General features: G+C 43.3%; 2 protein-coding genes across 6 annotated transcripts in view; one reads left to right on the top strand and one right to left on the bottom strand.

The window, feature by feature from the left end:
* The window catches only part of LOC135100889 (uncharacterized), a 64,192-nt gene that overhangs the window by 1,408 nt on the left and 46,160 nt on the right, over nt 1-16,624 (bottom strand). The window contains exons 6-7 of one of the 4 annotated variants that reach the window (XR_010268952.1): nt 14,877-14,947; nt 39-107 (exon numbers count right to left, since the gene is read on the bottom strand). The exons of 2 other annotated variants lie outside the window; for them this stretch is intronic. The gene's annotated coding sequence lies outside the window, so the exon portion shown is untranslated. The remainder of the gene's footprint in view (nt 1-38; nt 108-14,876; nt 14,948-16,624) is intronic. One more of the 4 variants, XR_010268951.1, reaches the window with a different exon arrangement.
* On the top strand, nt 1,342-11,446 carry LOC135100885 (G-protein coupled receptor Mth2-like). Of its 2 annotated transcripts, none has more exons than XM_064004415.1 (8): nt 1,342-3,038; nt 6,562-6,640; nt 7,995-8,170; nt 9,167-9,314; nt 9,610-9,699; nt 9,891-9,972; nt 10,080-10,216; nt 10,842-11,446. In XM_064004415.1, the coding sequence occupies exons 1-8, from the start codon at nt 1,526-1,528 to the stop codon at nt 11,020-11,022; spliced, it is 2,406 nt and encodes an 801-aa protein (XP_063860485.1). In that variant the 5' UTR covers nt 1,342-1,525; the 3' UTR covers nt 11,023-11,446. The 2 variants fall into 2 exon arrangements, with proteins under 2 accessions (XP_063860485.1, XP_063860484.1); XM_064004414.1 differs by lacking the exon at nt 1,342-3,038 and adding an exon at nt 3,049-5,812.

Raw genomic sequence — 16,624 nt, 5'->3', positions numbered from 1 at the left:
AGTTCATGCCACCCCCCTGTTTTCACAACCATACATACAAAAGCCATATGTGGAATCTTGGAAATCCCAGTTAAGCGACATGGACCAGATAAGCATGCAGCCCAATTCTGTAATGAAATATACCAAAGATGAAATTCTCAAACATCACACTCAACAAGCCACCACCTGCAAGTATCCATCCTAAAACTGGCATGGTACATTTCTCTCTAGTTTTTCATGACCTAAACCCTCACCAGAATCTCGTGCCAAGTTTATATATTCACCACCTAGCCAAAAACTCCATTAATAAAAAGTGTCAAAATCTTTCAAGATTTAACTCCCCTCATAACTTCTGGCACCTAGCCAAAAACATCTCCAATAACTTTGTTTCTTCTTTCCCCTCTTTATTTCCAACCAGATGGCACCACTGCTATCACATCTATCTCTAAAGCTGAAATTCTGCTCAAGCCTGGGGCTTGTTCCTTCCTCTCCACCCTCTGACTACATACTACCTATTAAAATTCTTCACTATGATGTTTTCCATGCCCTCATTGGCCTAAAAGTTTCAAACCCTCAGAAGGCTTATGGACCTGATGGGGTCCCTCTTATTGTTCTTTGAAAGTGTGCCTCTTTCAGCTCTGTCTGTCAACATCTACACCTTTCTTCCTTCATGCTGAGAGTCTTATCACAAAGCTTTGATTTCCAAACTATTCTCCTACAGCTTCCATCCTTCTCTGTAACTTCATCTCAAGTTTCCTTTCTGACTGTTCTTTTGCTGCTGTGGTAGATGGTCACTGTTCTAAATGTATATAATTAATCATGGTGTTCCTCAGGGTTCTGTCCTGTCACCCACTCTTCCTGTTATTCATCAATGATCTAAACCAAACTTCTTGTCCTATCCACTCCTACGCTGATGATACCACCCTGCACTTTTCCATGTCTTTTTGTAGAGATGCCCAACCCTTCAGGAAATAAACAGTTCACACAGGAAAGCCACAAAATGTCTGACTTGTGATCTCTCTAAAATTTCTGATTGTGGCAGAGCAAACTTAGTATTGTTCAATACTTCAAAAACTCAATTCCTCCAGCTGTCAACTAGACACAACCTTCCAGGCAACTATCCCCCTCTACCATACATGTGTGTACACACACATACACACACCTAATGTAATTAATGGTGGATGAATACAATGAATACTAATTATATATATATATATATATATATATATATATATATATATATATATATATATATATATATATATATATATATATATATATGTATATATTTTTTTTTTTTATCTTTCACACACACACACACATACTTAAAACTTAAAATTAGGAAAAGTCACCAACCGGACGTTTGAAGCATCAGTGAGGCAACATCACGTGTACGTGACTGCCTGTAACCGAATATCCGGTAAGCATCAGGTGCAACGGAAACGCGATCTCCTGAGAAAACCACCGTCATCATTGTCTTGTGAAACAGTAGCTATCACTTGTATTTTGAGGTGTTCAAGCGAGCTAACATTGTCCTGTTCTTAACATGGAGCGAGTGTGTGCACCACCCATCAGCGAGGAGACGCTGAAGACACCGTCGGTGGCAAAGGCAATGAGAACAACACTGATGATGGTGTTGCTAGCGGTGTTGACGGGACTCCCGGTGACACGCGGGCAAAATCTCAGCTTTCAACGTGAACTTTTGCTAAACCCAGATGACCAGCACAGTGAAAAGACAAACGCATCCCATCGGCAAGGTTATGATGCAAAGTACTTCAAATGTCGATGTGAGGGAAATCAGGCCTGGAATGGTTCTGGCTGCGTGAACACACTGACCACAGTGGTAGTGACGAACCCTGACACAGGCATCACTCAGATGTCCTTGACGGATGATTTTGCCGGAGTAACGGTGAGAAATGTGGTCTGTCCCTGGGATCATGTAAAAATGTACTTTGGTCTTAACAGTGACCCAGCACACCAGTTCACTCTCCTTCCAAAGGGAACCCTGTCGTGGCACCAGCGAGAATATGAACACTACTGCATCGACCACGTACTCAACGCTGAAGACATTCAAATCACTTGGGAGGCTCGTGTGTGCGTCCCGCCGCCAGCAGTGCCCCGCTGCTGTCTCGACGCACAAGATGGCTCATTCCCCTGTGGTGATGATTTTCCACACCGTTTCTCACCGCCCATCAAGATAGACGAAACGTTTGTAAACTGGCCTGAAGTAACAACTGTGGCTGGGCGAAAGTGTGAGCAAAACGAGAGAGAGATCACCCTCCCTCTTAACACAGTCAAAAGCCACCTCTTCTACGAATCAGGTGCAGTGTCTTTAGTTTGGACAACGCCTTACTTTTTCAAGGAAACACAGCAGGAAGGATTCTGTGTGAGGCGTGACGAACGAGGGGGTTATGTGACCACCATCTGTCACAAGGACCAGGCAGCCGTTCATCAAAACTCGTGCGGAAACGTGACCTGTGTGCGGAAGTGTTGTCCCGAGGGACAAATTCATTCTGAAGAAACAGACTGTCTCCCTGTGAAACATGAAAGCCAGCTCTGGAAGCCAAACTTTGTTGACGCAGATCTTAAGACCAGTGCCACGCCCCTGGATAATCTGACCATCTTGTACGGACGGCCTCATTGTTTTCTGTACGTGGCTGACCCTTCGGAAAACGAGAATGACAAATTTCACATGTTTGAAAACGGCGATTTATTCAGCCCCTCCAGTAATTATCGCGATCCTCCCACCCGTTACTGTGTCGACAACTTCGTAACCACCGACAAGAAGATCGTCACGAAAGCACTCATATGTTTAGACCAGCAAACGCAACCCGTGTGTGCCATCAAGGCCAATCCGCTGTACCCCACCCTGATGGTGTTGTCAACCGTATTCTTGGGCATCACTCTGTTCATCTACCTCAGCGTGCCAGAGCTGCGGGACAAACTACACGGTCGCTGCCTTATCTCCTTCGCTTTCGCTTTCTTCGTGGCATACCTACTGACGTCCATTTCTTACCTGATCAACACGCCGCTCTCCCCAGGTGTCTGTACTAGTTTAGGTAAGTAAGACTTGGGAACTTTTGAATCCTTTAACCACTCATCGGTCTCAAACTCAGCTCTTTCCAGGACTGTAAAAGCTATAAAGAACACAGACTCACTGTCGATCAAGCAGTAACTCGTGCCTTTTCTCTTCCTCAGTTTCCTTTTCTCTTGTTCCCTCTCACCTTCCCACCAACACTCACACGCCACCACCACCACCCTCACTACTGCCGCCGCCCTATTTGAAACTATCATCTGAGGAGATGTTGGCAGCAATTAATATTACCATCACTATCATCACAGCAACGACCACCACCATCACCACCACAACAACAGAAACAACACTACAACTGCTGCTGCTTCTAGTGCCACCTATATTCTCGATATAATACCAATATAAACATTTAGATGTCCTTTCACTATCAGCTGTTCTTGCACCGCACTGCCTTTTCATGTACGGTGCTTACGTATATTTCCTTCTTGCTTACTCAAGCTGTCCTATACGAAAGTGTTCACACACACACACAGAGAACTATAAAGCCATTCGTATTAATTTAAAAGTACATAAACATGTTTGTTTTCTGAAGCATGTTTAAAAAATGTTAAACTTTTCCTGTCATCTAGTCGGTCTTAGAGGGCATGAATTTGACTTGTGTTTGGGTGTCAGGCCACGAATTTCGTTTAAGGAACTTCATGGTCCGTCCTCTTAACAGTTAAAAAAGGAAAATATGAGATGAACATCCAAACGTAAAAATAACCCCAGGAAGAAGCAACTAATAAATTTTAAAAAATCGTAGTTCAAATTCTCAAAGATATGGCATCATTGGTCCCTGCTCTGATGACGCCACATAGTACGACACACAAGGAACTGCTCTGACACTACTAAATAAACCTGCATGAATATTGTGTAGATACTAAAACATCCTGCTATGCCTCTTTTATTGATAGAAATGCATATGAATAAAATATAATTATCGCATAATGTACGTATACAAGATCTGATAAGATATGAATGAATTAGGGGAGGATAGCAGCATATCAAGTCACTTCCATACGAGGCCTCGAGGCGGCAACAGTGTGTCACACTTACGGGACGCGCGGTCTTCTTCTTCCGTCAATTATATGATTTTTCTCTTTTTCTTTTCGCGAGTAAACCATGGCCATCGTTTTGTGAAATGTGTTACAAACAGCTTCATTGTGAGATATTGAGTGATGTGATGCCTCTTCTCAAGGCCGCTTGAGCCAGGCGGCCTCGACCCTACTGTTCTTGACATGAAGCGTGTGTGTGCACCACCCAGTAGTGGAGAGACGCAGAGGACATCGTTAATAGCAAAGGCAGTGAGGACAACACTGGTGTTGGTGACGGTAGTGGTGTTGACGGGACTTCCGGTGACACGCGGGCAGAATCTCACCCTTCAACATGAACTTTTTCCAAACCCAGATGACCAGCACAGTGAAAAGACAAACGCATCCCATCGGCAAGGTTATGAGGCAAAGTACTTCAAATGTCGATGTGAGGGAAATCAGGCGTGGAACGGTTCTGACTGCGTGGACACACTGACCAGAGTGGTAGTGACGAACCCTGACACTGGCATCACTCAGACGTCCTTGACGGATGATTTTGCCGGAGTAACGGTGAAAAATGTGGTCTGTCCCCGGGATTATGTAAAAATGTACTTTGGTCTTAATAGTGACCCAGCACACCAGTTCACTCTCCTTCCAAAGGGAACCCTGTCGTGGCACCAGCGAGAATATGAACACTACTGCATCGACCACGTACTCAACGCTGAAGGCGTCCCCATTACTTGGGAGGCTCGTGTGTGCGTCCCGCCGCCAGCAGTGCCCCGCTGCTGTCTCGACGCACAAGATGGCTCATTCCCCTGCGGTGATGATTTTACACACGATTTCTCACCGCCCATCAAGATAGACGAAACGTTTGTAAACTGGCCTGAAGTAACAACTGTGGCTGGGCGAAAGTGTGAGCAAAACGAGAAAAAGATCACCCTCCCTCTTAACACAGGCAAAAGCCACCTCTTCTACGAATCAGGTGCAGTGTCTGTAGCTTGGACAACGTCTTACTTTTTAAAGGAAACACAGCAGGAAGGATTCTGTGTGAGGGGTGACGAACGAGGTGGTTATGTGGCCACCATCTGTCACGAGGACCAGGCAGCCGTTCATCAAAACTCGTGCGGAAACGTGACCTGTGTGCGGAAGTGTTGTCCCGAGGGACAAATTCATTCTGAAGGAACAGACTGTCTCCCTGTGAAACATGAAAGCCACCTCTGGAAGCCAAACTTTGTTGACGCAGATCTTCGAACCAGTGCCACGCCCCTGGATAATCTGACCATCTTGTACGGACGGCCTCAGTGCTCTCTCTACCTGGCTGACCCTTCAGAAAACGAGAACGACAAATTTTATCTTTTTGAAAATGGAGATTTGTTCAGCCCCGCCAGTAATGATCGAGATCCTCCCACCCGTTACTGTGTCGACAACTTCGTAACCGCCGACAATACGATCGTCACGAAAGCACTTATATGCTTTGCTGAGGTGGAGATGAATGCGGAACCCGTGTGCACTAACGCAAAGCATACCGTGTATCCTGCACTCTTGCTGGTGTCAACCGTATTCTTGGGCATCACTTTGTTCATCTACCTCAGCGTGCCTGATCTGCGGGGTAAATTACACGGTCGCTGCCTCATCTCCCTCGCTTCCGCTTTCTTTGTGGCCTTCTTATTGATGTCCATTTCTTATCTGACCAACACGCCGATGTCCCCAGGAATATGTACTACTATAGGTAAGGATACGTCTCAATATGTTATTGTGAAACACGCAATTGGTGTTTGTAAAATTGCCACTTGGTAAAGTTGCACGAGGATCCTCTGTGACACCTCACTTCAATATCTTTCTTTAAGATTCCTTCTCATTGGAAGATTGTTACTGTTACGGAAAGTATTCGTGTAATTTTTACCTCTTTCAGAGTATAAACGCGCGCGCGCACGCACACACACACACACACACACACACACACACACACACACACACACACACACACACACACACACACACACACACACACACACACACACACACACACACACACACACACACACACATATACTGTTTGCCTCAGTCTACCAGCAACTGTAGTCGCTTCATCTTAAATATTTAATATTACAGACTTTCTGATCACGTGGTATTATTACTAACATTGTAATCGTCATCACTATCATCCGTTGCTAAATAGTGGCCATAACTCTCCTTTTGTGTATATGTGTGTGCGTGCGTGCGTGCGTGCGTGCGCAAAAAATAAATGAATAAATAAAACTCGCACTTCTATCGTTACATAACCACGGGACTCGCCTACATACCCTTGAAACATTCTCACTTTCTGCTAACCAACGTAGAAACAAAGACACGCCGCAATACACACCATTACTTTCTTCTGCCCGGGACTGTCTCACTCTTTCACCACAACGAGTTACTGCCTCTCAATCCGCTCCTCCAGCCCTGCCAGGCATTTAGCTTTGTTGGTCTTCTTTCCAGCCTTCTTCAAGCACCTGAGTCTGCTCGCTGCCTTCTTCTGGCTCAACGTCATGTGCTTCGACATCTGGAGGACTCTCAGGTGGGTCTCATCGTTGCTCATCACTGTCAATCTGTTCCATGGCTATTCTTGGGTAGTACGTGGTGAAGGCCCCGATTCTCTTCACGGTTTCGGTCCAGGGTCTCTTATTCAACATGTTCGAGACAACCCTGACTTTTTGTAGGGTAGAAAAACATCAGTTATAAAAACACAAAAGCATAACAACGTAAGAGAAGTTGCAAGCAGTCGTTAGGAGGCCTACAAGTGGTGGTCCCTGATATTTTATGTCTGCTCTTGGTTTCCTATTCATTGATTAGTTTTTCTTTATTCACTCCTGTATTACGTATTATCTACTGATGTTCTTTATTTATAAGCCAGTTGTTTATTAGTCACTATTTATCTATTAAATGTTTCTTAATCGACGATCAGTTGTTATTAATCACTAGCTATTTCGTTATAGAGGTTATTAGTTTAAGTTAACTTTCGCGTTCACGTATAAACATGGTAAGGTGATTATTATAATTCGCCATTCTTATCTTGCCAGGTCGGTAACGCGCGCCAAAGCTTCTTCAACGAAACATTACGAAACATTGAATTGGCACAGCTTATTGTACACCACTATTCACAATCGATATGGTGGCTACTTTACTTGGCTATATATAAATCACGTAAAAGGCTCTCTCTCTCTCTCTCTCTCTCTCTCTCTCTCTCTCTCTCTCTCTCTCTCTCTCCCAAGGTGGGAACGCCTCACCAAACATTTTCCACACTCCCGGCGTTTTCCCAAGAGAGCAGAGGTCTGGTGTAGTCACAAGCCATAACATCCGGTCTACATGTGATGGGTCGCACGTAAATATTTGACACCACTTGACATATTGTTGTTGCTTCACGAAGGGAGGGGGTGGTAGTGCGGAAGAAATACGCAAAAGACGCCTCGTAAACAATTTTTTATCTTTTCATTCCTTTCTTTTCTTTTCTTTTTCTTTTGACTGCGGTATGACGTGGAGGGTCTTCATTTGATTTGTTTATTTTTTCTTTCTTTTTTTCTTAATGTGTACGAGAGAGAGGGAGGGAAAGAAAATAGTACACACCCATAAAAGCTGAAAAGATATTTCGAAAACTAAATTATCTCTTTTGATTCTCCTACTGATTTTTCTAGACAGTGGTATGGCATGAAGTCTCCTTTTTTTTTTCGTTTGTTTTTTTTTTCTTTTCTTTAGTCGGTCTCCTTAACGAGTTGAAAAGAAAGAAAGAAAAGCAACAACGAATACCCAAACACACTAGCACACAAAATACTTGGTTAGTTTAAGTAATCAACAACGAAACGAAATTAACTCGGTGCCACGGATTTCCTTTCACCATAAACTGAACTGAAATATATGCAAACGTTTCGTCACAGAAAAACACGAACGGTAACGGCGGGGCGGCAGAGTCTGTACCGCTTCTTGTGGTACTCCCTGTACGCGTGGGGCAGCGCGCTGGTCATCGCCCTGGTGGCCGTGGTGTTGGAGCAGCAGCCGTTCAACTCTGGCATCATTAGACCAAACTTCGACAACATTTTCTGCTGGTTCGCAGGTGAGGCGCAGGGATATCACACCCAAGCAACGTATTTTTTTTTCTATTGATTTTTTAAACTTTGTACCTATTATTTCATTTGTTTTTATTTTTACTTTACTCTCAACTTTTTACTATTTTTTTTACACTTTTACTTTTTACTTCTTTATTGCTTTACGTTTTACTTTTTACTTTTATTTTTATAGCTTATTTTTTATTGATTTTAAAAATTTTATATGGATTTTTTAAAGTTTATATATATATATATATATATATATATATATATATATATATATATATATATATATATATATATATATATATATATATATATATATATATATATTGATGATCTACTGACTTTTTCATATGGAATGTCATTGTCTACAAAACAAATGTGCTGTCTGTAGGTTTGCTCACACGGCGCCAGCATGTATTATTGTGTGTTAAAAATAACCTCATCAGCAGGGCTGGAGATAAAGGCTATCGGCATAAGGCGTGATACAAAAGTAAGTCACTCGAAATCCCAATTCATTACAAGAAAAAACATACTGAAGGCATTATCAGCAGTGTCTTCCTGTGTCACCTGGTTATCACCGGGCTTCTCACAAAAATAAGATGCTCTTAAGAATGAGTAGATAGTACAACTGTCATCCCCTTAACAACATTTTCATATGTTTCTCTATATTCAAATTCACGCAGTTCTCCTTGACTCTTTCCCTATTTAATGCAACTTTAATACAATCGTCCAATACCCAGAACTAATGTATCTTCTAATAGAGTATATTAGCGTTTCTTCTTCTTAATTTCCCCTGCCTTTAACATAGCTATCACTAACCTCACAAAAGTAAATTCTAAATACAAGAGCTAATGAGCCCTCTTAGCGTGTCAATAGTATCGTGTATTAAACCTTTGTTCCTGACTTTCTCTTCCTGGGTAAACTTTAAACACAAGAACTACTGTGCCCTCTCGTAGTGTCCTCAATAACGTTTCTGGCATGCGGTTTCCTACCCACAGTCGGCAAGTCGCTCTGGATCTACTTCTACTCATGGGTGTCCCTGGTGCTGTTGACAAATATCGTCTTCTTCGTGCTGGTGATGATCATTCTGATCAAGGGACACAGGAATTCGATGCTTAGGCGGAGTCGTGAAGTGAATCGAGAAAGGTAAGAAAGAGAGAAGGGTCCATATTCTGAAATACTTCCCCGCCGTTCCTCCACTACATTCAAAAGGCTCTTGTTGATCTTACACTGGTTTTTAAGCGTGTGCTTAAAACCCTAGTGACTGATTAACAAAACTTACATTATTAACAGGAGAAACACTCTTGAGAACCTGACTAATCATCTCTGTGGCCTTTGAAAATAGTCGAGCAAATTGTTTCATAATACGGAGCAGAGAGAGAGAGAGAGAGAGAGAGAGAGAGAGAGAGAGAGAGAGAAATAATTGTTGGCGTCCATGCAGGATGTGGCTGTACGTGAAGCTGTTCCTGGTGATGGGGGTGACGTGGATCGCAGAGGTGGTGTCCTACCAGCACGGCAAGTGTGCCGAATGGTGAGTCTAGTGCAGTGCGAGGGTTTCAAACTAAGGTGCTGTCTTGTTATGGAATGAAATTAGATAAACTGCTATTTGGTAACCTGCCCTCTCATGACTCACGATCTAACTCCCCTTTCTACCTCTTCCTCCTCTTCTCTTGTTCTTTGTTTTTCTCTTCCTTTTATCTTCTTCCTCCTCCTTCTCTACAGGATGGCTATCGACATCATCAACACACTGGAAGGCTTTACTCTCTTCCTAGTCTTCATTCTCAACCGGAGCACGTTACGTAAGGTACTGTACTAACTGTTACACCCATTCACCAACACACACACACACACACAGACACACACACACACACACACACACACACGAGTAACTGAATTTCACGTTGATTTCAGATCCGCGAGAGGTGGGGCTGCGGTGCCTCCCCTAATGTTCGCTCCCCAACCACCACATTCACCTCGAGCTTTTCCACCACCTCCTCCTTCCACAGCAGAAAGCTGGGCAGCATCATGTCCACCCATGGCGATTCAAAGTGAGTCTTCCTTTTTATCACCAGTGCTTGTATCAGTGAGGGGAATTGCATAGTAATTTAATAGTATTTCGTAGCTTTAAGATGGTAACGTTCCATTGAGATCATATGAAAATCGGTAATTCAAGTTATTTTTTGGGGGGATGAATTGTGTTAGGTTTGTAAATTTGCTTCTCTAATCTGATTAAAGCTAACACGATCTAAATTCTAAACTAAGCTAATTAGATTAACCAAACTATACTATACTTAAATGACAACACAAGATCTAATCTGATATAACCAAAAACTAAATTAAACTAAGCTAACAAAACTGAACCTTAAGTGACATGACTATAATAAACTCAAAGCATAACCTAACAAGTCCAATTGAAACCTAATCTGGCATAACCTAAACTATGCTAAACTGAACCTAATCTAACATAACCTATTCTAAACTACAGTAAGCTAACATACGAATCCTGTCTAACTAAACCCAACTAAATTTACATAACTAAACTAAACTAAACTAAACTAACATAACATAATCTAACTTAACAACACCTGGAACGGCTGGTCCTCTTACGATCCTTCCACCTTTTCATCATTCTTGCCGAATCACACAGCCGGCATTGCTTCTTCTGCTCCTCAGGTACCTAAGCAACACTTCGAACTCTAGAGCCACGGAGATGAGAGCTAGGTACCCTCTGAACACCTTGAGTGAAGCGTCAAACGAGTCTCCCCAAGCTGAGTCAACAGGATACGACTCAAACACAGAGGACGGTGAAACTTCGCGCCTCAACAGGGGCAACGAAGAGACACCGGCCATCTAGCAATGAGGGTCTGCGCCTCAGAATTTAACATGACTTTCCTTAGGAGGTTTATGACATTTAACTCAGAAGAGGGTTTAACATGTGTCTCATCCTTGTCTTCCTCTTCCTCCGTTTTCACTAACGTACTCCTCCTCCTCCTCCTCCTCCTCCCCCTACTACTACCTCTTCTATTACTACTTCTAATAATAATCACATGTTTTTTTCCATCTGTTTTTGCTGCTGCTCCTCGCCCTCATCCTTGCCCTCATCCTGCCACACCTCTGTTCTATTCGGTGAAGAATTTGAGGTAGTCTTAAAAGTGATAAGAATAGGTGGTGATGATGATGAAAGAATAGAGAAAACAGACGAATGATGTATAATTTAAGTGTACGCCTTTATCTCCCTCTCCTCAGTGCTTTACTTACTAATAAAACCCAGAAAGCAACACGTGATTCCATTTTAATCTTTCTCCCACGCCGTGAAGCTCGTGACAACCCTGATGATGAGACTGAATAACACCACGGAGTGCTTGACGTAAACAAAACGGCAAGTGATTTATGGGCGACAGGAAATGCTTATCATGATGTGGTGGTGGTGGTAGTAGTAGTAGTAGTAGTAGTAGTAGTAGTAGTAGTAGTAGTAGTAGTAGAAGTAATAGTAGTAGAAGTAATAATAGCAGAAGTAATTGTAGTAGAAGTAGTAGTAGTAGTAGAAGTAATAGTAGTAGTAGTAGTAGTAGTAGTATAGTAGTAACAATAGTAGTAGTAGTAACAGTAATAGTAGTAGTAACAGTAGTAGTAGTAGTAGTAGTAGTAGTAGTAGTAGTAGTAGTAGTAGTAGTAGTAGTATCAGCAGCAGCAAAAGTATGGCCGTAGTTATGTTCACGGCCACATCTTTATTGCTGTTGCTGCTGCTTTTGTTATTGTTACTGATGATGACGATGGTGGAAGCAATACTGTACGTCAGCAGTGACCAATATCCTTTCCCAGCAACGGACAGTGAAGAAAGAAAGGCGTGGTGATGGCGCAGCAGTATGGTTCATCACACTCTGCGAAGCTGGGTGACAGTGGTGGTGGTGGCATTGCTGCTAAGGAGCTGGGTGGTGGTGGCATCGTTACTACTAGTTACTGGTGTGCACAGACCAGGGGACAGATGTATGAGCTCTTTCCATTTTTTTCATAATATACTAAATACATGCCCTTGAACAAGCTAATCATCTCCATGGCTTATTAATAATCGTACAACACTGTACTTCACAGAGATGAATTTATGAATTTATTTCAAACTTTAACAATACAGTTTTATCCTCTTACAAAAAATAAAGAGAAACCTTTGGCCAGACTCCCTCGCGTGCAGTCAGTAGTTGTCGCGGCGGTGATTACAATGACTGTAAATGTGAGGAACACGAAACATAATGCGACTCACAACCTTGTTAGTTCTTTGCTTCTACTGCAGCGTGGTGTTAAGTTTGCTATCCTGAAACATATGTCCCATGAGCAGTTCAGACTTCCACTATCAGTTCCCGCCGGCCAGGTAACGGAGGTGATCCTTCACTGACTGACGCCGAAGGATTGGCGAGCACCTGAGTGGCCTGGGAGTGTGTTGCTTGACTGAGACAGCAACTCAAGTAGCACAGTGGACGGATCCGCAGTAAGCAACACAAAGGACTTTAACACCACGATAATGAGAAACAGTTTCTGATCTTATAAACACGAATCATTAGCGTTACATTATCTGGTTAATGTTACCGCACTTCCCAGTCCCCGTGTCATGGGTAGCGTGTTAGGTAACACTAACAACACCTCAGCCTCACTACCACTGCATCCCGCGCTGTGCATGGCCGGCGAGATGCGATACGTCTGCAGCCGCGCATTTCAATGTGGTTTTACACCCTCAACTGCTTATATATTTTTACTCGTGTGCCTGAAATCAGCAAGGAGTGACGCGCGTGTGTTTGCTTTGGATACACAAGACTTCTAGTACTGGGGTGGTGTGGGATGGGGCTGGTTGGCCAGCGTGGCCCGCAGCCTGAGCCCAGCTAAATGTTCCGCCGCAGACGGGAAGGTTGGCATCCTTGACTGATGTAGGGATGACGAACCTTATTTGGGGGCAATTTGATTCAACGTTTACTATTTATAATATCATTCAGCGTGGCAGTGAGTGACACAGACAAAACGGTAATTAAGTATAAGTCGCCCATCCCGCCAGCCACGTCCCGGGTCTATTTGCCGAGGCGTCCCGGAGAGAATAACAGCAGACGGGCCGCCATGGGCTGCCGTCGCTGATATATGGCGTCCTTTCCCTGCCGCTGCCGCAGAAATATTAACCACACTACATACTGTAACGCCGACTGTAAATCAACACCGGGAGCGTCCCGCACATACATCACCAGCACGGACATTTTTTTTGGGTGGGTGTATACACACTTCTTTACAGTTCCAATGAAATATTACAACTTGGACATTATGGAAGGACAGTCACAGCTTGCCTCCATCATGTTAACAAGTCATAAAGTGCTTACTTGTCTTGCTGCTCACTTTGACGAAACAAGAAGGGAAGGGTGATAATTATAGCAGTGCTTCTCTTACAATCCAAGCAATCTTCCTCTACTTATCCCTAGAATAAGAGATAAAGGTGAACCATACCGGCATTTGCTATCATACAAACACACATACACATAAATACCATTATTTAAGAATAAGACTGAGCGTGGATGTGAGATGAAGTAGGCGGAGAAAAGACAGTGGGTGGGGATAGTCGATGAGCGAGGGAGAGAGAGAGAGAGGTGGAGGACGGCGGAAGGGTCGTGACAAGTCCTGCGGTGAACCAGACCTGTACTTTCCTTAAAATTGTAAATATTTGGTCAGTCTGAATCCATCACGGGCAAGGGAAGCAGCGGTGCGGGACAGGCGACGCAGGTGGCGACGGTGGTGATGGTGTGGCTGAGAGGCGGGGCGGGACGGGCGACATGGACAGGATGTGTTTGGACAGAACGAGGTGAGGCAAGACGGGATGAGACGGGGCGAGATGAGGCAAGGAAGGAAAAAAAAAAACAACGCTAGGAAAAGACCTTAGATGAGAATGTTGAGAAAGACGAAGTTATATGAAGCAGTGTGAGGTCAGCGGAAAGAGACAAAACGAGAAGGAATGAGAGTGGGCAGTGTGGACTCGGAAGCGGGGCGTGGATGGGTGGAATGAACCCGGCTGGGAGGTGACGTAGGACGGGGCGGTGGGGAGAGGAGCGTGGAGGGATGTGGAGGAGGTAAAAACTTACAATGTAGAAGATAAAAAAGAAAGAAATAATGCTGTACGAAACAATATTTGAAACAGTATTTGAAACAGTATTTGAAACAGTATACCATGAAGAGGATCTAGGAAGGAAAAGGAGAAGGAAGGAGAAAATAAAAAGAGTGAGAAGTATATAGAAAAGCTGATATATAGAACGGGATCACATTGAGAGAGGAATGGGACTGGAGACAGAACGGGACAGTGATGGGGTGGTAAGGGTGGCTGGAGTGAAGGGTGAATGTATGTAGAGTGCTTGCTGGGGTCTTTCGTTGGGGAGAGAGGAAATGGATCGTGTTGTAAATTATTATTATTATTATTATTATTATTATTATTATTATTATTACTATTATTTGTTGTTGTTGAAGTGAAGAATAAAGCAGAGAGAAGGACTAGAAGGACGAAACAATGGCAGAATGGCACTTACTAAGCTAAAAAAAAAAAATAACACAAACAAACAAGCAAAAAAAAAAAAAAAACTTTTCATACCTAAACATCACATAAATATAATCGACAAAGTAACAACAACAACATTAAAAAACTCTGAAATCCGTAAGTGAGAAAAGATCCAACTCAACACTGCATTTTACCTTTCAGAGCAAGATTACCCCGAAGGATCAGCAAGTGCCAGCCAGGATGGTCAGCTCCGTCATCCTTTGATCTAAAAAACACAACGCAACACTATTAATCTCTCAACCAGCCAGGAAAAAAATAAACAAACGAGAATGAGAGAGAGAGAGAGAGAGAGAGAGAGAGAGAGAGAGAGAGAGAGAGAGAGAGAGAGAGAGAGAGAGAGTGATGACTATTAATCTCACAAAATTGACGAGTTGAAAAAAAATGAGAGAGAGAGAGAGAGAGAGAGAGAGAGAGAGAGAGAGAGAGAGAGAGAGAGAGAGAGAGAGAGAGAGAGAGAGAGAGAGAGAGAGAGAGAGAGAGAGAGAGAGAGAGAGAGAGAGAGAGAGAGAGAGAATGCAAGTAAAAAAAATAAATAAAAAATAAGTAAAAAAAATTACAAATCTTTCCAAAAACACACACACTAAACAAATAAATGAAAAAAAAAAATGATATACTGAACCACCACCGCCAACAACAAATGAAAAAAAAAATAAACCAAACACCACCATTTCTTTACACACACACACACAAAAAAAAAACAACTTATGCACAGGGAGAGGGAGGAGGACGAGACTCAAGCTCTTCGCAGCCACACCGTTAACACCCCAGTACTGATAATAGTTTCCAAAGTGGCTCCCTTAACACTACTACTACGGCTTCATCCCCCGCGGCCTGCCTTGCTCTGAGTCATGCCCGGGCTATCTTTCCTCGTCCTCTCTGATCCGCACGCGTTGACAGGCGATATATAGGAGCTTTTTTTGTATCTGCCAATTTGCTGGTGATTGGCGGTGGCCAGGAATAATTTTCTTACTGCCAATGTGACATGTTTAAGACCTCTAATTCCCGGGGATGGCGCTGAGAGAGAGAGAGAGAGAGAGAGAGAGAGAGAGAGAGAGAGAGAGAGAGAGAGAGAGAGAGAGAGAGAGAGAGAGAGACCACCATTCCAAGCATACAATCGCAAGGATACATACCTTTGTATATACCTGACACCAATAACCACGTCTATAGCTATGCAATCTGAGTTCGTGTAGGCGTGCATGTGCGAATGTGTGTGTATGTGCGCCAAGACCATTTACAGCAGCAACACTAATAGACAAAACCTGTATCGCAAGGAAAGCCCCTCCACCACTATCTCACCGACTTCATGAACTGGCAACAAAATGGTAAAGGTAAATCAAATAAAGAGACACATAGAAAGCTGAAGCCGCCATTGCCTGGACAGCATGATGAAGCCTTCCCGCAGCAATATTTCAGCTACCCAGACATTTACCAACGCCAGGTCTTTACGATAAACACACACCGCCGCCGCCCGCGTGTCCTGCCGCACTAGGAGTCGCTACACGCCCCCTGCATAGTAATGTTCAGAATGATAGGGAATGATAGGGACTCCGGAATGATGTGAGAATGAGAGAGAGAGAGAGAGAGAGAGAGAGAGAGAGAGAGAGAGAGAGAGAGAGAGAGAGAGAGAGAGGAACATAAGGCAAAAAATGAGGCAAGAAACTTAATAAATTACAAATCTCTTAAAAACAAACGAGAAAAAAATAGCAAGGCGCAAATTAAAGCTTATTTTAATCCCCTTTCCTTCGTAACAGTCTGAAGTCGTCGAGAGAGAGAGAGAGAGAGAGAGAGAGAGAGAGAGAGAGAGAGAGAGAGAGAGAGAGAGAGAGAGAGAGAGAGAGAGCACAAGCATACACTCACGGTCTAACACATCTCACAGACGTTT

The sequence above is a fragment of the Scylla paramamosain genome, chromosome 5, assembly GCF_035594125.1.
Source record: "Scylla paramamosain isolate STU-SP2022 chromosome 5, ASM3559412v1, whole genome shotgun sequence".
NCBI lineage: Eukaryota > Metazoa > Arthropoda > Malacostraca > Decapoda > Portunidae > Scylla > Scylla paramamosain.
The sequence above is the reverse complement of the archived record's forward strand: the minus strand, read 5'-3'. Positions and strand labels throughout refer to the sequence as shown.

Excerpts from the sequence above, each read along its gene's own strand:
- LOC135100885 (XM_064004414.1), top strand. The coding sequence starts at position 4,291 with ATGAAGCGTGTGTGTGCACCACCCAGTAGTGGAGAGACGCAGAGGACA. Across the intron at positions 5,813-6,561 it reads AGGAATATGTACTACTATAG|CCTTCTTCAAGCACCTGAGT; the intron begins GTAAGGATACGT and ends TCTTCTTTCCAG. Across the intron at positions 10,217-10,841 it reads TCCACCCATGGCGATTCAAA|GTACCTAAGCAACACTTCGA; the intron begins GTGAGTCTTCCT and ends TCTGCTCCTCAG.